This window comes from Pan paniscus, chromosome 10, assembly GCF_029289425.2.
Source record: "Pan paniscus chromosome 10, NHGRI_mPanPan1-v2.0_pri, whole genome shotgun sequence".
Taxonomy (NCBI): domain Eukaryota; kingdom Metazoa; phylum Chordata; class Mammalia; order Primates; family Hominidae; genus Pan; species Pan paniscus.
Window position 1 is genome coordinate 69,814,596 of NC_073259.2, and position 19,801 is coordinate 69,834,396.

At 41.5% G+C, this 19,801-nt stretch overlaps 1 protein-coding gene across 2 annotated transcripts in view; it reads left to right on the forward strand.

Moving 5' to 3' along the window:
* Positions 1 to 19,801, forward strand: part of TM7SF3 (transmembrane 7 superfamily member 3) — a 42,569-nt gene that overhangs the window by 13,244 nt on the left and 9,524 nt on the right. For both annotated transcript variants that reach the window (XM_003828856.5, XM_055095821.2), the window contains exons 3-7: positions 1,558 to 1,708; positions 4,365 to 4,485; positions 5,812 to 5,983; positions 10,283 to 10,460; positions 18,026 to 18,112. In XM_003828856.5, the coding sequence (XP_003828904.2) occupies positions 1,558 to 1,708; positions 4,365 to 4,485; positions 5,812 to 5,983; positions 10,283 to 10,460; positions 18,026 to 18,112 (709 nt within the window). The remainder of the gene's footprint in view (positions 1 to 1,557; positions 1,709 to 4,364; positions 4,486 to 5,811; positions 5,984 to 10,282; positions 10,461 to 18,025; positions 18,113 to 19,801) is intronic.

A 19,801-nucleotide genomic window follows, 5' to 3' on the forward strand; every position in this document is an offset into this window, starting at 1 on the left:
TATATTACTTAGAAGATGATGGCCAGAACTGCACATGGCTCAGGAAGTGAGTGGTCTGTGTAAAGAGAAGTGCTTCTGTTTCCTGTGCCCTTCCTAATAAAGTGTGGCACTTTTGTTTTTTTTTTGAGTCGTGATGGCAATTGGCTCTTTGAAACTGTTGACTTGATCATTTATCAATTAATATTTGAGTCATTCTTTCTTATGCTTATCAAATTGAAACTACTCTGCTACCTTTTCCTTCCCATTTCCTTAGCTTTGATAGAACCTCTTGAGTCTGTTACCTTTTAGCTTAGCATTTTATTATTCAAAAAACTTTCCAAGCAGATGGGAGTGGGGGATGGTAGAGAGGAAGTGTGTGAGGAAGGATTAGGAAGGGGCACAAGGAAACTTGGGGTGATGCATACGTTTGCTATTTTGATTGTGGTAATGGTTTCACAGGTGTCTGTATATCAACACTTAAAAGTATACTTTATGGGCCGGGCACGGTGGCTCACGCCTGTAATCCCAGCACTTTGGGAGGCTGATGCTGGCGGATCATGAGGTCAGGAGATCAAGACCATCCTGGCTAACACGGTGAAACCTCGTCTCTACTAAAAGTACAAAAAATTAGCCAGGTGTGGTGGCAGGCGCCTGTAGTCCCAGCTACTTGGGAGGCTGAGACAGGAGAATGGCGTGAACCCGGGAGGCGGAGCTTGTAGTAAGCTGAGATCGCGCCACTGCACTCTAGCCTGGGTGACAGAGCGAGACTCCATCTCAAAAAAAAAGAAAAATTATACTTTATGTACAGTTTATAGTTTGTCAGTTATAACACAATTTAAAAGGTACCTCGAAAACTGAACTCCTTGGGGCCAGGTCTCATGTTTTTGTCCTAGTGGTCTTAGAAACTAAGATAAAACATTATTTGACATAGTAAATCTTAATTCAAATTAATTGAAACACTTGGGAATTTCACTATGCATCTGCTATTCCTGATCAAAGATTATTTTTACAGACAGAATGTTTGTGTCTTCACAAAATTCACAGTTGAAATACTCATCCTCAGTGTGTTATATTAGGAAGTGGAGTCTTTGGGAAGTGATTAGGTCATGGGCCCCCATTTAGAGCCCTCATGAATGGGATTAGTGGCCTTATAAAAGGGACCCCAGATATGTTTCTTGCCCTTTCTCTGTCATGTGAGGATACAACAAGAAGTTGGGAGTCTTCAGCCTATAAGACGGCTTTCATCAGAACCCGACTGTGTTGGCACCCCTATCTTGAACCACCAGACTCTAGAATTGTGAAAATAAATTTCTGTTGTTTATAACCACCTTACCTGTGGTACTTTGTTATAGCAGCCTTAACTAAGACAATCGTATATTTTTCAAGAATGCTTTTTCCATGTATATGTGTGGGCATGTGAACATAGAGATGAAAAGAATTCCCTGGTTATTTAAGGAAGGTTTTTTTTTTTCTATTTGTTTTGGGAAGATTTGGAATAGGACATGCACACTGGATCAGCTCGGTAATTTATGTTTTGGTCGACTTCCTATTCATGACAATGTTTCTTCTGGACTGCAGACTCTCCTTTCCAATTCCTCGGAAACAGGCACTGCCAGTGGACTGGTTTTCATCCTTAGACCAGAGCAGAGTACATGCACTTGGTACTTGGGGACTTCAGGCATACAGCCTGTCCAGAATATGGCTATCCTACTCTCCTACTCAGAAAGAGGTAACCCTTCTGTCTTCTCCTCCCTCTTACTCTTTGGAATATGGAATGTGTTCATGAAACTTTAAGGAAAATTATCCTATTGAGATTGTTTGTTGCAAGTATAATTTATATAATCGGATTTTTTTTTTTGAGATGGAGTCTCGCACTGTCACCCAGGCTGGAGTGTAGTGGCGCGATCTCGGCTCACTGCAACCTCTGCCTCCTGGGTTCAAGCGATTCTCCTGCCTCAGCCTCCCAAGTAGCTGGGATTACAGGCGCCCGCCACCAGGCCCAGCTAATTTTTTGTATTTTTAGTAGAGATGGCGTTTCACCATGTTGGCCAGGCTGGTCTCGAACTCCTGACCTTGTGATTCGCCCGCCTCAGCCTCCCAAAGTGCTGGGATTGCAGGCATGAGCCACTGCGCCCAGCCTATAATCAGAAATATTTTATAGTAAGAGAATTAGCACGATGACTGAAAGCTCAGGTAGTGACTAGGAGAACATGTTTATTCATTCGAAAAACATTTAGGGAGCCCTTGGAGAAGCAGTAATACTTAAGGCAAGACATAGTCCTTAACAGTTTAGTTATTCTAAGCAGAAGCAGTAAGCTCGACGTCATGAAGAAAAATGATTTGGAGAATGGCACGTTGTGAGTGTGGCTGCAGCTGGAGTGTGGAGGGCCTTGCATACAATTTGAGGTTTGTACTTTATTTCGAGGTAGGTTCTAAGGAGGCATAGAGTTTTTAAGCAGAGGAATGGTGTAGTCCATTTCATCTCTTAGAAAGCCAACTCTAGAAGCAGTGTGGGGATGGATTGGAGAGGGTGCAGCAGAGTCAGGACTCAGCACAAAATGAGAAATGAGGATCTGAACAGAGGCCATGAGAGGCGGGATGGAGAAGAGGAGCAGGATTTGAGATATCCAGAAGGTGGAATTGATACAACACAATGACTGGTGGTTATGGAGTATAAGAGGGAAGCATAGGTTTCCTATTTGGGCAGCAGGGAAATAGTCATACAAAATAGGTGTAGGAACAGGGTTATGGTGGTGCTGGATGTTTTGGGAGGTGGGACGGAGTAGATGATGACTTCAGTTTGGGACACAGTCTGAGATGCTTGTAGGACATTTGGATGGAAATGCAGAGTACATAATTTAAATAAGGGCCTGGAGTGGAGGGGTGAGATTAGATTCCCAACTAAATAGCTGTTAATAAAAGCTGTGGCAGTGAGTGAGATTATCCAGGCATGTACTTGGATATTTAGGGCAAAAAAATCATAGCAAATACTTTACTAGTGCCTACTATGTGTCAGGCACTGTTTCTGGTGGATAATAACTCCTGAGGAATAAGCACAACACTGTGGAGTAGTCAAGAAGGTAGGAAGAAAGCCTGGAGTTTCTGCCTTTAAAAGGGAGCAGGCCGGGCACGGTGGCTCACACCTGTAATCCCAGCACTTTGGGAGGCCGAAGCAGGTTGAAGGTATAATTTATATAATCGAGAGTTTGAGACTAGCCTGGCCAACATGGCGAAACTCTATCTCTACTAAAAATACAAAAATTAGTCAGGTGTGGTGGCAGGTGCCTACAATCCCAGGTACTCAGGAGGCTGCGGCAGGAGAATTGCTTGAACCCGGCGGGCAGAGGTTGCAGTGAGCTGAGATTGCGCCACTTCACTCCAGCTTGGGTGATAGAGCAAGACTCCGTCTCAAAAAAAAAAAAAAGGAAGTGGTAAGTTACAGTCTACGGAGAGGTCAAGAGAACTGACTGAAGGTGTCCGTATGCTAGAGCAAGTAGGAGTCAGCGGTGGCCCTTTATGAGAGTCACTTTAGTGGCACAACAGGGATGGAGGAGTGAAGGTGAGGTGAATAAATTTAGACTACTCTTAAAGCTTGGGGGTAAAGGGAAGGAGAGGGAGCGCTAGTTAGGAAAGGAGGGAGAATCCAGAAGATTACTGGAGTAGAAGATAGGAAATGTTAGCTATAACAAAAGGCTAATTACCTGATAAGAAACCATAGACTTAATTAAGGCTTGCGTCAAGGACAGTGCACAAAGAAAAATTATGAACAGAGGAGCTTCAGCTGGCATACGTACCATTTGTGGTGTGGTAAAGATCCATAAGTGCAGAAAAAGGAGAGTATGAAAGAAGAGCATAGAATTTGGAGGAAGATTCCAACATGATATTGAAACATATATACACACTGTGTATCTGCATTCCAAACCTGGCCAGAAGTAGTCAACCAGTAGCCGATCTTTTTAACTCTAGAGGAAAGGTTGGCAAACTACAGACCATGAGCCAGATCCAGCTTGCTGCCTGTTTTTGTACATAAAGTTTTACTGAAACACAGCTATGCCTCTTCCTGTACGTATTGCCTGTGGCTGCTTTCCTGCCACAGGGACTGGGGTGGGTAGTTACTGCAGAGACCATCAGACTGACAAAGCCTAAAATACTATTAGGCCTTTTACAGAAAATTTTGGCTCTGCCCTGCTCTAGGGTCCTGAACCTCAGTTAACTCTACCCTCTTTAACCTCAGTTCATGAAATAGTATACGACTAGAAGCTCTACGTTTATATTTAACTTCTATTTGGGAAGTTTTTGTAAGAGTAGATAGAGTTCTGTTTTTCTGAGTATGATTTGGATATGTAAGAATTTTCTGTTTAGTAACTTCCCTATTTCTTATCCAGATCCTGTCCCTGGAGGCTGTAATTTGGAGTTTGATTTAGATATTGATCCCAACATTTACTTGGAGTATAATTTCTTTGAAACGACTATCAAGTTTGCCCCAGCAAACCTAGGCTATGCAAGGTACGTCTGTCTCCCATGTCTGAGAAATGCTTTTAGAATATACATGACGACAGTTGTGTAGATTTGACCAGCTCTCTCAAGTCCCTAATTCTCTGTAGTAAAATTGAGTTAATTTTTGGGGGGAATTGATGTAATTTAAACTTCACTATTAATATTTGGACTGTCATTTACAGTTAATATTTTCCCACTTCATTCTTGTGAACTCTTTTTATTTGAAGAGCCAGATGTGAGTCTATTATGAGCTTGAAAATACATCCTGGTTTTTATAAAGCACTTTAAATATAGATAGCACTCAGTAGCCCTGAAACATCCTTTTATTTTTATAAAGATTCATTGTTTTAATTAAAGCTGTGCCTCAGTTTCTGCTTTAATAGTAATGATAGCTAACATTTGAGAACACTTGAATGCTTCCTGTTCATTGTCCGTGGTGCTGAGTGTTGTTATGTTCTTTGCCATTTAATCCTAACAATTTTATGAAGAAGGGCAATTGCTGTTATTTTACAGAAAGTTTCCCTAGGGGTTATGGAGGTTACCCGACTTGCTAACAAATGACAAATCTGCTATATTCTTCTTTTTTTTTTTTTTAATCAAAGATGAGGTCTTTCTATGTTGCCCTGGCTGGTCTTGAACTTCTTAGCTCAAGCAATCCTCCTGCTTCAGCCTCCCAAAGTGCTGGGATTACAGGCATAAGCCACTGCACCCAGCTTTTTTTTAAAAAAATTTTTTTGTCTCACCAGAGCTGTAGTATTACTCTAGGCCTGACTGATATCAGAATCCAGTTACGTAATCACCTTTGCCTGTTGGTGTTTGTCTTAGTTTGTGGTGCTGTAACAAAGTAGCACAGACTGGGTGGCTTATAAACTTCTTTCTCATGGTTCTAGAGGGTAGAAGTCCACGATCAGGATGCCAGCACAGTTGAGTTCTGGTGAAGGTTCTCGTCCAGGTTACAGACTGCTGGGTTGTCGTTGTGTCCACACATGACAGAAAGAAGGCTAGAGGGCTCTCTGGGATCTCCTTTATGAGGGCAGTAATTCGATTCATTAGGGCTTCACCTTCATGACCTAATTACCTTCCAAAGGTCCCACCTCCTAATATCATCACACTGGGAGTGAGGATCTCAGCATATTAATTTTGGGGAGACACAAACATTCAGTCCATAACAGTGCATTACTTTTCTTCAGAATACCAATTGTTGCCACTGCAAAAGGTGAACTGTTAAATTGTAATTATTGTTGCAAATGTTTGAAATTAGGGCTCTTGGTTCCTTTTTATAGATGGGACTTGCACCACAAGAGACTGATGTTTCATTTTGTTGGTTGACTTTAGAGGCGTAGATCCCCCACCATGTGACGCTGGGACAGACCAGGACTCCAGGTGGAGGTTGCAGTATGATGTCTATCAGTATTTTCTGCCTGAGAATGACCTCACTGAGGAGATGTTGCTGAAGCATCTGCAGAGGATGGTCAGTGTGCCCCAGGTGAAGGCCAATGCTCTCAAGGTAAATCTGAGTCCCATGATTTGTGTGGCTGGATTGTGACACCTTTGTCAGAGTTGAGAAGGGGAGAAGCTACCAGGATCTTATTTCTTTACTCTTTTCTCCTTTTTGGGGGACACTCACTTTATTCTCTTTTGTTATCATCTTGGGAGTCTTTGCTGGTGATATCTCAAAATGATGTTGGCCTTTGAGGAGATGCATGTAAATTATGTTACGTTTTAGTTGCAGCCACATCTGTGACTTGGTAATCTGAAATGTGAATGGAAGGAGGTCGTAATTTTCTGTGTACTCCCACGACTACTGGGTAAACATTTTTGGCAAGTATGAAGATTACATTGTTTTGAGAAAAAAATAATGAGAAACTGCTTAAGGATATACACATTCGCATTCATATTTGAACCCAAACTCAAAGTCTAACTTGGAGCAAAATTCTTCTCTGAGCTTTTGAATCCGTGTAAACCCTTGCTCCCCAGGTGTGGACCATGGACCAGTGGCATTGGCATCACTGGGGAGTTTGTGAGAATTGTAATTCTTAAACTCCACCCTGGAACTACTGAATCAGAATTTGCATTTTATATCCCTCAGGTGATTCTGACTGGGTGCAGTGGCTCACAGTGTAATCCCAGCACTTTGGGAGGCCGAGGCGGGTGGATCACCTGAGGTCAGGAGTTTGAGACCAGCCTGTCCAACATGGTGAAACCGTGTCTCTACTAAAAATACAAAAATTAGCCAGGCATGTTGGTAGATGCCTGTAATACCAGCTACTCGGGAGGCTGAGGCAGGAGAATCGTTTGAACCCAGGAGGTGGAGGTTGCAATGAGCCCAGATGGTGCTGTTGCACTCTAGCCCTCAGGTGATTTTTATGCATATTAAATTTTGAGACTCACTGCAATAGATCATTTTTGTGGAGGGCAGGATTTTATCTTTATGTCTTGAAAAGTGCCTAACAGCAATATAGTATATGAGGTCATCCTTCAGTCTAATGGTTGATGGGTGGAGTTTTTCTAGACAGCGTCATTGTGCTTATTCACAAAATAAGAAGCTCTGTTAGTAAAGTTTATTAGTTGCTTTATTAGATATGACATTTTAATACTATTATTATTTTTATGAAGAATATAAGAACTTGTATAATAGGCTTTTTGTAGGTTACTTTTTAACTTTTAGTTAAAAGAATATTTTGTACCAGAATGTGGGGAAACCCTCAAAGACTAATGAGGGTATGTCAAAGAGATTCAGGAGCCTGTTTGAAGGGGCTTGCACTGCCAAATTTGGGGCAATTCAAGAATCAAGAAAAAGACTGTGGTTGTCAGCCTTGAATAAATACAAATGAAACCTTCCTCAGTTGCCACCACTGGAGGAAACTCTTACAGCAAATTACTCTAAAAATTGATAAAGAAATTTAGCTTGCCTTTTTAAAGGAGGAACTAATTCTTCCCCAGTTGGTGAGAGAAAGCTCTTTGCAGAAGAGTGCTGGCTAATATATGTAGAAGAAATAACAGAATTAGATGATCACCATTTTGTGACCCTCAATGAAATAATTCCGGCAAGGATCAGCAGGTGAAAGGTTTTTGGGGAACAGGATATTTCTAGGGTGTCTAAGTAGCATCCTTAGATTAATTCTCATTGTAAAAGGAGAACCAGTTTAACATGGAGTGACCTTATAGTCTCCACCTATTCCAGGTGGGCAAAGCTAGTTTCACTGAAAATGGATCAGCCTGTATTACGTGCTCATGTAGTGCAGTCTGACATTATCACCATCACCTGTGGTATATTCTAGCAAAAAATGTCTAACCTGAATTTAGTCCATTGGATTCCCTATTTACAGGAAATATGGGGGATAAAAGAATAAGTTAGACACAAAATTGTGGAATACTTTATGAGAATACTGACTTCACATCTTCTACAGTCATTGGGTAGCTGGGAGAGAAAGGTGGGACAGACTGCTCTGGATTACTGAGATTGGCCGTAAACACCATGCATGGAACTTGGTTTGATCTTGGGTAAGAAGGAGAAAAGCTAGAAAAGATGTTAGGAGCCAGAAACAGTGGCACACACCTGTAATCCCAGCACTTTGGGAGGCCAACGAGGGCAGATCACTTGAGCTCAGGAGTTTGAGACCAGCCTGGGCAACGTGGCAAAACCTCACAGCCACTAAAAAAACCAAAAAGTTCCAGGCGTGGTGGTGCGTGCCTGTAGTCCCAGATATTGAGGAGGCTGAGGTGGGAGGATCGCTTGAGCCTGGGAGAAGTTGCAGTAAGCTGAGATCACGCCACTGCACCGTAGCCTGGGCGACAGAGTGAGACCCTGTCTCAAAAAAAAAAAAAAAAAAAAAAGACGTTAGGGAAAATCTGGATCATGTATTAGCTAATAAGAAATTATTCATTTTCGTAGGTGAGCTAAGGTATTGTTATATAGGAGAATATTCTTATACAGATGGTCCCTGACTTATGATGGTTTGACTTATGATCTTTTGATTTTAGTTTTGATAATTTCCTGAGCTAGCAATATACAGTATGATACTCTTGCAACGCTGAGCAGTGGCAGTGAGCCATCGCTCCTGCTTAACCACATGGGTAATAGCTAACATTTTACAGTGTACTGTATTCAATAAATTACATGAGCAATTAAACACTTTATTATAAAATAGCCTTTGTGGGCCGGACATGGTGGCTCACGCCTGTAATCCCAGCACTTTGGGAGGCCAAGGCGGGAGGATCACAAGGTCAGGAGATCGAGCCCATCCTGGCTAACAGGGTGAAACCCTGTCTCTACTAAAAATACAAAAAATTAGCTGGGCGTAGTGGTGGTGGCGGGCGCCTGTAGTCCCAGCTACCCAGGAGGCTGAGGCAGGAGAATGGCGTGAACCTGGGAGGCAGAGCTTGCAGTGAGCCAAGATGATCGCGCCACTGCACTCCAGCCTGGGCAACAGAGCGACATTCCGTCTCAATAATAATAATAATAATAATAATAATAATAATAAAATAAAATAGCCTTTGTGTTAGATGATTTTGTTCAACTGAATCTAATGTAAGTGTTCTGAGCACATTTAAGGTAGGTTAGGGTAAAGCCATAATGTTTGGTGGGTGAGGTACATTAAATGCATTTTGACTTTACGATGGGTTTATCCTGATGTAACCCCCTTGTAAGTCTGTACTTAGACTTACATCTGTACTGAGTAACTTGTTACTCAGAGTGTGGTAGGTGTTTGCATAGCATTGGCATCATCTGAGAGCTTTCTAGAAAGGCACAATTGCTAGTACCACGCTGACCTAAGAATCAGATCTACCTTTTAACAAGACTGCCCCCTGCGATTCACAAGCACGTTAAATTTGAGAAACACTGTGGTAGGACATGCACAGTGAAGTGTTTAGAAGTGAAATGTCATGATATCTGTAACTTACTTTCAGCAGGAAAAACATAGAGTTGGGGAGAAACTAGTGATAGAGAAGCAAATGTAAAATATTAACAATTGTTGATATTAGGCAGTATATAGTCTATTTATTGTGTTATTCATTCAACTTTTCTGTCTGGTTTAAACTTTTCATGGTAACTTGGGAGTAATATTAACAGTTTGTTGAACTTTACCAGACCTTTGCCCAGGAAGCAAGTTATTGAAGGCTAAGCAGTATTTTTAAACAATGGTAGTCTGATGTAGGAGGGCTCATAATAATTTACTCCTAAAACCCTAATATTTATTTTTCTCAAATTAGTAGGAACATAGGTATTATGGTTCTATAAAGCATTTGTTTCTTCTATTTTATAGTTTACAATGGAATTTCTGAAGTTAAGAACTACTACTACATAACAAAACCTTATGTAATATTTTCTTGTTTCAGAGACTGTTAGACAAAAATAAGTGGGTACTGTCTGCGAGATGTTAACAGACTGTCTACGTTAGTCTGTGGCTAACATTGGACACATCCTCTGTGTTAGGCATTGGGCTGTACACTGAGGAAAGAGCAGTGCACAAGAGAAATACAGTTCCCATCCTTGTTTATAGTCTAGCAGAGGAGAAAAAACTTTTTTCATTGTCGTAACTAACATTTATACATTCTTTATATCGCATTTTCCTTAAACTATTAAAAAAAACCTTTGGAAGCATTTTGTGTGAGAGCTTGTTTACATTAGCACATACAAACCATGTAAGATGGCCTTTTGACCATATTAAATGGGTTGGTGTATATTTTAAGCAAGAATTATAATTTATGAATATACCATTTAATATTACACGTAGGTGGGATTATCACAGAATAGCTTTAAAAAATCCCCTAAACACTAATCATGTGTTATTTTTGGCTTCAGGTGGTTACCCTAACAGCTAATGATAAGACAAGTGTTTCCTTCTCCTCCCTCCCGGGACAAGGTGTCATATACAATGTCATTGTTTGGGACCCGTTTCTAAATACATCTGCTGCCTACGTTCCTGCTCACACATATGCTTGCAGCTTTGAGGCAGGAGAGGGTAGTTGTGCTTCCCTAGGTGAGTATGTGGCTTTAAACTTTTACAAATTCTCCTTTGGCCTTGCAGATAATGCTTTTGTCTAGTTCTCATTCATTCAACACATACCTTTTGAGCCCCTACGTTATTCCACTCTCTGTTCTAGGCACTGGGACATAGCAGTAAACAAAACAGCAAAAATACTTGTTCTGGAGCTTATATTATAGTGAGGGAGATGAGACAGACAAGATAAATTTATAAAATATGTAATACATGAGAAAATGGTGAGTGCTAAGAAGATAAATAAAGTAGGAAAGGGAGATAACACATGCCAGTAAGAGGAAAATTTGAGATAGATAGCATGGCCAGGGCAGTCCTTGATGCACCACGCACGTACCTGGGTGTGGCGTGTACCAGGCAGAGGGAGCAGCCAGGATGAGGGCCTGCACCTGGGAGCCTGTCTGAGGGTGTGAAGAACTGCAGTGATGACAGGGGTTGCAGGAGAATGAGGAAGGCAAAGGAAGTAGAGGTGAGGTGAGAGGTGCGGGGGCAGGCAGCCTGTGTGTGGCCTTGTAGACTGTAGTATGGGATTTCGCTTCTATTCTGAATGAAAGGGAAAGGCATTGGAAGGTTTTGAGCAAATGGTGCCATGATCTAAGATATTTTAATGAGATCACTGGCTGCTTTTTGAGAAAAGACGGAGGCAAGAGCAGAAATGCAGATTGGTTAGGAGGCCACTGAAGTAATCCAGGGGAGAGATAACTAGGTTAGGTAGAATGGGGGCAGTGAAGGTATTGTGAGGGGTGTGTGTGTGTGTATTTAGCAGTTTATCTTGAAATGGTTTCTCAGAAAATATGCAAAAATAGTATAAAGAATTTCTGTATAATCTTCATCCAGATTCCTCAAAGCTTAATGTATTAGGCTATTTGCTTTTCATTCTCTCTTCTTCTCTCTTTCTTTCTATATGCAATTGACCTTTGAACAGTGTAGGGGTTGTGGGGGAGCTGACTCCTGTGCAGTTGAAAATCTGTGTATAACTCTTTTCTTTTTTTCTGAGACATAGTTTCACTCCTGTTGCCCAATCTGGAGTGCAGTGGCGTGATCTTGGCCCACTGCAACCTCTGCCTCCCAGGTTCAAGTGATTCTCCTGCCTCAGCCTCCTGAGTAGCTGGGATTAACAGGCACACACCACCATGCCTGGCTAATTTTTGTATTTTTAGTAGAGTCGGGGTTTCACCATGTTGGCCAGGCTGGTCTCAAACTCCTGGCCTCAAGTGATCCATCCGCCTTGGCCTCCCAAAGTGCTGGGATTACAGGCATAAGCCACCATACCCCACCCGTGTATAACTTTGACTTCCCCAAAATTAACTACTATTAGCCTAGTGTTGACCAGAGAAGCCTTATTGATTACATAAATACTTGATTAACACATATTTTGTATGTTATATTTATCATAGACTATAGTCTTACAATAAAATGAGCTAGAGAAAAGTAAATGTCATTAAGGAAATCATAAGGAAGAGAAAGTATATTTACTATTCATTAAGTGAGAGTGGATCATCATAAAGGCCTTCATCTTCATCGTCTTCACATTGAATAGGAACAGGAGGAGGAAGAGGAGGGGTTGTTGTTGCTGTCTCAGGGGTGGCAGAGGTGGAAGGGGAGGTAGGAGAGGCAGGCACACTCAGTGTGACTTTTACTGAAAAAAAGTCTGTATGTAAGTGGACCCATGCAGTTCAAACCCGTGTTGTTCAGGGGCCGACTGTGTATGTATAGATACGTACACACACACACACACACATGCACACACTGATTTCTTCTCTGAACCATATGAGAGTAAGTTGCAGACATAAAGACCTTTTTGCCATTAAATACTTCTGTATTTATTTCCTTACATAACCATAGTAAAATTATCAAAATTACGAAGTTAACACTGATACAGTAGTTATTTAATTCACACGTTAGCACATTTACTAGTTGTTCCAATAGTGTCCTTTATAAGTAAAAAAAAATTATTTTTGGCTGGGTGCAGTGGCTCACGCCTGTAATCCCAGCACATTGGGAGGTCAAGATGGGCGGATTGCTTGAGCTCCGGAGTTCAAGACCAGCCTGGGCAACATGGCGAAACTCCGTCTCTACAAAAAATACAAAAATTAGCTGGGTGCGGTGGCACATGCCTGTCGTTCCAGCTGCTTGGGAGTCTAAGGTGGGAAGATCACCTGAGCCCAGGAAGGTTGAGGCTGCAGTGAGCCGTGATTGTGCTTCTGCACTCCAGCCTGGGCAACAGAGTGAGACCCCGTCTCCCCGTCAACAAATTTTTTTTTCCCCTGTCCAGGGTTCAGTTTAGGATCCCACATTGCATTTAACCGATGTGTCTCTTTATAGTTGTATAATCTGGAACAAGTCTTTTTTTTTTTTTTTAATTTTAATCTTTTAAGACCTTGACTTTTTTGAGAAGTACAGAATATTTATTTTTTTTAGAATGTCTTCAATTTGGGTTACTTTGATATTTCCTCATAATTAAAGTTTGATTATGCTTTTTTGGCAGGAATACAAAGGAAGTGATGTGTCCTTCTCAGGAGACACTTGTCTCTTTATTTATTTGTCTCTTTACTGGTGGTGACATCCTTGATGACTTGGTTATTGGTGTCTTGCCAAGTTTCTCCACTGAAGTAACTGTTCCTTTTTTTAAGTGTCTTTAGGGGAGGTACTTCGAGTGTCAGTAAATATCCCATTCTCAAACTCTCACTTGCTAGTTTTGGCATCCAGTGATCTTTGCCTGAAACATTTATTACTAGGTGGTTGCCGAATGGTGTTTCTCTAATGTATCACTCCTTCTATGTTTATTTGTTGCCATCCTGCTCTGAGGAAGGGTTTTCCCTCCCCTGCCATTTATTTATCCGTGTATTTATTTTAAACCTGGACCTGTAGATTCCTATTTTATTCTCTGGATGAAATCCTTTACTATCATTTATTTTCATGTTCAAATTGTTCCAGATTTGGCTCATGAGTGGCTGGATATGTTTGGAGTACAGTGTACTGATGGATTGGATGAGGGGTTTGAGAGAAAGAGGTGTAAAGGACTTTGTAGTTTTTGGCCTGAGCAACTGGAGAGAGAGAGAGCGACCATTCGCTGAGGTGGGAAGCACTGTTGGAGGAGAAGGTTGGGAGGATACATTAAGAGTTCAGTTTTGGACAAGTTCAGCTTGAGAACCCTATTGAGCATTTATGTGCAGATGTTTAACTGATGGTTGATTATATATATAAGCCTGGAATTCAGAGGAAAGTCTTAGCTGGAGAGCATCTTGGAAATCTTCAGACTGAATATATGGCATTTAAGGCCTCATGCTAAATGGTGTTATCTATAAAGGGGAGGCAGAGGTGGAAGGGGAGGTGGGAGAGGCAGGCACACTCAGTGTGACTTAGAGAAAAGGGAGGGGTCTGAGGACTGAGCCCTGGGTGCTCCAATGTTTAGAGCTTAGGAAATTGAAGATCCTACCAACGGGCTGAGAAGCTGCAGCCAGATTGGTAAAAGGAAAGTGATGTATGTTGAAGCCAAGGGGAGACAGTATTGCACGGAAGAGAGAGTGATCAACTTTGGCAGATGCTGCTGATAGGTCAGCTAAGAAAGAGACTGAAAATGACCCTTGGATTTAGCAACATGGAGGCCATTGGTACCAGTGAGAGCTGTTGCAGTGGAGAGGTGGGGTAGGCGCCTGACTGGAGCATATTCAAGAACAAATAGGAGCTGGGAGCACAGAAACTGGAGAAAGTTCAAGTAGCTCTTTCAAGGAGCTTTGCTGTAAAGAAGAAAGTCTATTAGTTGTGTTCAAGCGAGAGATTATGGTTCTCTCCCTCTGCTAGAGCCGTATCCCACTGTTAAAGAAAAAAAAATCAGTGACACTAGTTAAAGCACAGTGAGGAAGATTTTATTCAAGGTGGGGGGTAGTATTACAATAGGCATAGGGACCACTGTGATGGAATTTTGCAGTGGGGAAGAGAGATTGGGCCCAACTCTTGAGTACAACATGGGCTACTGGGAATTTGTAGCCAAGCAGTAGGGTGGGAGTCAGTGGATGGAAAATTTCTAAGAGGAAACATGAGGGGCAAGGGGGCATTCTGTCTGCACTGACCTAAGGGGATTCTTACTGAAGACAGACCAGGGTGGTCAGACATCACCTGGGGGATGGATGGTGGAGGATGAAGAACTCGATTAGATATCGAGGGTGATTTGATATCAAGCATAGGGGATTCTTGCTAAGCTGACTTATCAGAGTTCTTGCTGAAGCTGGATTTTACAAAGATGTGTGCAGATGGGCCTAGGAGGGGGTTCAGGAGACTGAAATTTGGCCAAGCAGGCTGGGTGCGGTGGCTCATGCCTGTAATCCCAGCACTTTGGGAGGCCGAGGCGGGCGGATCACGAGGTCAGGAGATCGAGACCATCCTAACACAGTGAAACCCCGTCTCTACTAAAAAAAAAAAACAATACAAAACATTAGCTGGGCATGGTGGTGGGCGCCTGTAGTCCCAGCTACTAGGGAGGCTGAGGCAGGAGAATGGTGTGAACCCGGGAGGCGGAGCTGGCAGTAAGCCAAGATCGCGCCACTGCACTCTAGCCTGGGCGGCAGAGCGAGACTCTGTCTTAAAAAAAAAAAAAAAGAAAGAAAAAGAAAAAGAAATTTGGCCAAGCAAAGGCTCTTTATCACCACTCAAGTCTTCCACTCAAGACAATCTTCCACTCAAGATCCTTGAGGGATACAATGCAAGAGACCTTGGCAGATATGTTTGTGTGTGTGTATATATATATATATATATATATTTTTTTTTTTTTTTTTGACAGTCTCACTCTTGTCACCCAGGCTGGAGTGCAGTGGCATGATCTCAGCTCACTGCAACCACTGCCTCTCAGGTTCAAGCAATTCACGTGCCTCAGCCTCCAGAGTATCTGGGATTATAGGCGTGTACCACCATGCCCTGCTAATTTTTGTATTTTTAGTAGAGACCTGACCAACCATGTTGGCCAGGTTGGTCTTGAACTCCTGACCTCAGGTGATATGCCCGCCTCGGCCTCCCAAAGTCCTACAGGTGTGCGCCACCTTGCCTGCCTAATTTTTGTATTTTTAGTTGAGATGGAGTTTCACCATATTGGCCAGGCTGGTCTTGAACTCCTGGCCTCAAGTGATCCACCCGCCTCAGCCTCCCAAAGTGCTGGGATTACAGGCGTGAGCCACTGCGCCTGGCCATATATTTTTAACCAATGGACTGAAGTATATCTGGGTTCCTCCATTTCTTTCCCTTGAACCCTTCATGCAAAAGCCCCTTCTAAATAGAAAGGCCCCCAGGCCTGTCTCTGTCTGTTAGGCTTAGGAGACAGAGCTCTGATCCATTTGTTCTTCCCGCCCAAAGTTGAACCTTCCTAGTGATGTTAGTTCTATTGTTACTCTCATTTTCAAGATTGATGAGTATTAGGGTGCTTTTCCTGAGCTTGGAGTAGGGAGGCTATATCCATATTGCCTCCTAACTAAAACCTTGCCCTGTGGTTCATAACCCTTAGCAATACTGTCATAGTTAAAGACACTTTAACCTTCAACTTGCTCCTGTCCTAGTCTATTCACTCCTTTCATTCCCCCAGAGTGAATGCCTGTTTTATGTCTTGTTTTATCGTAGATTCTGCTTTTGATGGAACCTTCCATACCCTCTCATTTTACTTGTATAATTGTTTCTCTCCCTCCTTCCTGGTATTGTGATAGGGGATTTAGTTCCCCTCTAATGTTATGGAAGAGTATCTAACTGTGTCTTAGTTTTTATTGGGTTGGAAGACCTTGCTGTCTTGGTGATTATACTTGCTGAAAAGTTCCACGGGATTTTCATTTGAGAAAATCATCCCAGCAAATTTAATGGTTTTGGTGTAAAAATTAAATTCTAGAACGATAGTCAACCACAGGTCTGAAATAAACAGAATGTGGTGTTTTTATCTTTCGTTTAATCTTTCTGGGGTTTTTTTTTTGTTTGTTTTTCGTTTTTTGTTTTTGAGATGGAGTCTGGCTGCGACATCCAGGCTGGAGTGCAATGGCCTGATCCTTGGCTCACTGCAACCTCTGCTTCCCGGGTTCAAGCAATTCTCCTGCCTCAGCCTCTGGAGTAGCTGGGACTACAGGCATGCGCCACCAGGCCTGGCTAATTTTTGTATTTTTAGTAGACGGGGGTCTCACCATGTTGGCCAGGCTGATCTCAAACTCCTGACCTCAAGTGATCCGCCCACCTCGGCCTCCCAAAGTGCTGGGATTATAGGCGTGAGCCACCGCACCCGGCTGTTGTTTAATCTTTCTTATGGGCTCCTTATTCTCAGAAAAGCTGATATTTAGGTATTATATCCCCTGTGAATTCTGCTCTTCTGTCTGTGTTTCTTATTTTACTGTATGTCTTCATGGTTTCTCCATTCTGAGCACTCTTAGGCATTTTATGTATTTTGATTTGTGGCAGCCTTGTTTTATTTTAGCATGAGATTGTATAGATGTTTTGGGTTTTAGTTCAGGGATTATTTTCTTGTGTTTATCTCTGAGGAGTCATGATGGTGGGTGATGAATTTAGTGAGCATATTTTTCTCTTCAGTAAACTAAATGATACCGTGCTTCATCATTGGTTGTAATGCAACATTTTTCTCCAAGGCAATATGTATAATTGATAAGACTGGTAGTAATTTGTGTATGTGTAATAAATATTATAATAAATAACTTATAAGTGTAATACATGTTTTTAAATTGTGAGTTTCGGTTTAAATTTTTTATTGTGAAAAACTTCAGCAAGCCTCCATACACCAATTATCCAGCCTTAACAATTTTGATTTATGGCCATTATCTTGTTTCAGCTGTGCTGTACCTGCTTCTCTGCCTCTCCACCTCATCACCCTCCTTTATCACTGGATTATTTTAAAGCAAATCTCTGGTCATCATATTACTCACAAATATTTCAGTATGTATACCTTAAAGATAAGCACTTAAAAAATAGAACCACCGTGTCATTAACATAATTTTCATTTTAAAATATTGAAAATATTTCTTTAATAGCATCAAATTAACAGCCAGAGTTTGCTTCTGGAGTCATCTCAATTGTTTTCCACAGTTTGTTTGAATCAGGTTGCAGATGAGATCTATACACAGTATTTAGTTGATGTGTCTTTTAAATCTCTTTTAACCTGTATTCTCCCTCCACCCACCCCTGGGCCGCCTCCCCCCCACTCCCTGCCACCTTTTGTCCATGCAGTTTATTTGTTGAAGAAACAGGATTATTTGTTTTAGGAACACTCTCTCTCTGTTTCTCTCCACTTTACCCAGGAATATGTCATAGGAAGTGTTATATACCGCTATCAGCAAGCATATATTGTCTGGATTCTCTTTTTGTTATAGCAGCAGTTGTTGATATTGATTGTCTACATAGGTTCATTCATTAGGGGTGGCAAGAGTATTTTAAAGATAAATTTGTAATATACATGTATGGGATAAATTATGTCAGTTCACTTAGCTTTTTTGATGAAGGTTCGTTCTATAAATATTAATACAAAGTATCAAATTGGATGTATTATCCACTAAATTTTCATTATTTTTTAGGAAGAGTGTCTTCCAAAGTGTTCTTCACTCTTTTTGCCCTGCTTGGTTTCTTCATTTGTTTCTTTGGACACAGATTCTGGAAAACAGGTATTATGTCCAATGTAGTTGCTATTTCCATTTTGCAGTCTTTTCAGTGTTGCTGGGGAATGACCTGTGAGGAGAGTAAGCACTTACTTATCTCTACTATCTTCATAGATTTGTAGCTGGGGTCTTGTAGTCATGAGTCTACTGAGTTGCAATGCATTTTTATTTTTTTCTATTCTCCCTACAGCGGAGTATAACCTTCTCTTATTAACAGGGGAATACAATTATGCAGTGAATTTTATCAGCTGCTAGATCTGTTAGTTGACTAAAGATAACTCAGAGTAGACATTGGTTGTCAGGGCCGGGTTCAGTGGCTCATGCCTGTAATCCCAGCACTTTGGGAAGCTGAGGTGAGAGGACTGCGTGAGGCCAGGAGTTTGAAACCAGTCTAGGCAACATAGTGAGATCCCTTCTCTACCAAAAAATTAAAGACAAATTGGGGCTGTGTGTGGTGGCTCACACCTGTAATCCCAGCACTTTGGGAGGCTGAGGCAGGCAGATTGCTTGAGCTCAGGAGTTTGAGACCAACCTGGGTAACTCGGTGAGACCCTGTTTCTCCAAAAAATACAAAAAATTAGCCAGGCTTGATGGTGTGTGCCTGTAGTCCCAGCTACATGGGGAGGCTGAGGTGGGAGGATTGCTTGAGCCCGGGAGGCAGAGGTTGCAGTGAGCCAAGATTGTGCCACTGCACTCCAGCCTGGATGACAGAGTAAGATCCTGTCTCAAGAAAAAAAAAAAAAGAAGTTGGTTGTCTTTGTAAAAATATGTGTGGATATTGGTGATGGCGATTGACTTGGTTTCACATGAATCAGGCTATGGGGCTGCAGTGTACAGTGAGTTTGAAATGTCTGCTCAGTCCTGAGAGATTCAGATGCCAAAGGGAATTCCAGCATCAACATCAGTGAAACACACTGAAGAACTGGGGTGTAAATCATGCTCACTGAATTGGTTTGAATTATTTGGGCTGCTTTTTATATAAGTGATGTTTTCGATTACTAAAAAATCCTTATTTAATCAACAAGTTGTATAACTGAGCATCAAGGTAGCTCAAATGTAATCCTGATCTAATAAACCTCTTTAAACTTATGTTAAATTGTTTGAAATAGCAACTCCTTTCCTGCTATTATGACACTTTTTTTATTAATTGGGAAGAGAGTATTGTAAAGAATATATAATATCTCAACATGTAGAATGATTCTGTAACAAAGAACTTAGTTGCTAAGCTGTGGTCTCAAAGTTATCACTAGCTTTTCTTTTTTCTTTTTAAAGAGATGGAGTCTCACTGTGTCTCCTAGGCTGGAGTGCAGTGTAGTGGCTGTTCACAGGTACAATTATAGTGCACTACAGCCTCACATTCCTAGCCTCAAGTGATCCTCCCACCTCAGCCTCCCAAGTAGCTGAGACTACAGGCACAAGCCACCATGCCTCACTCTGGGTTTTTTTGGTGTGTTGATATGTATCATTTTATATTTATTAAAATTGAGATACAGTACAAGTATTACCAAGAACAGCTGTGAAGAATTTAAGAAAATAGGTAGAGCTATGGCCTCCATGATCAGGATTAGGCTTATTTGTGGGAACAAAGTTATCTGTATACTTGCATTACCAGGTGTTTTAATGGATGAAGGTAATGATTGATCATTCTAAACAGGATAGGATGAATTAAAAGAAGATATAAAAGTTATATTTTGC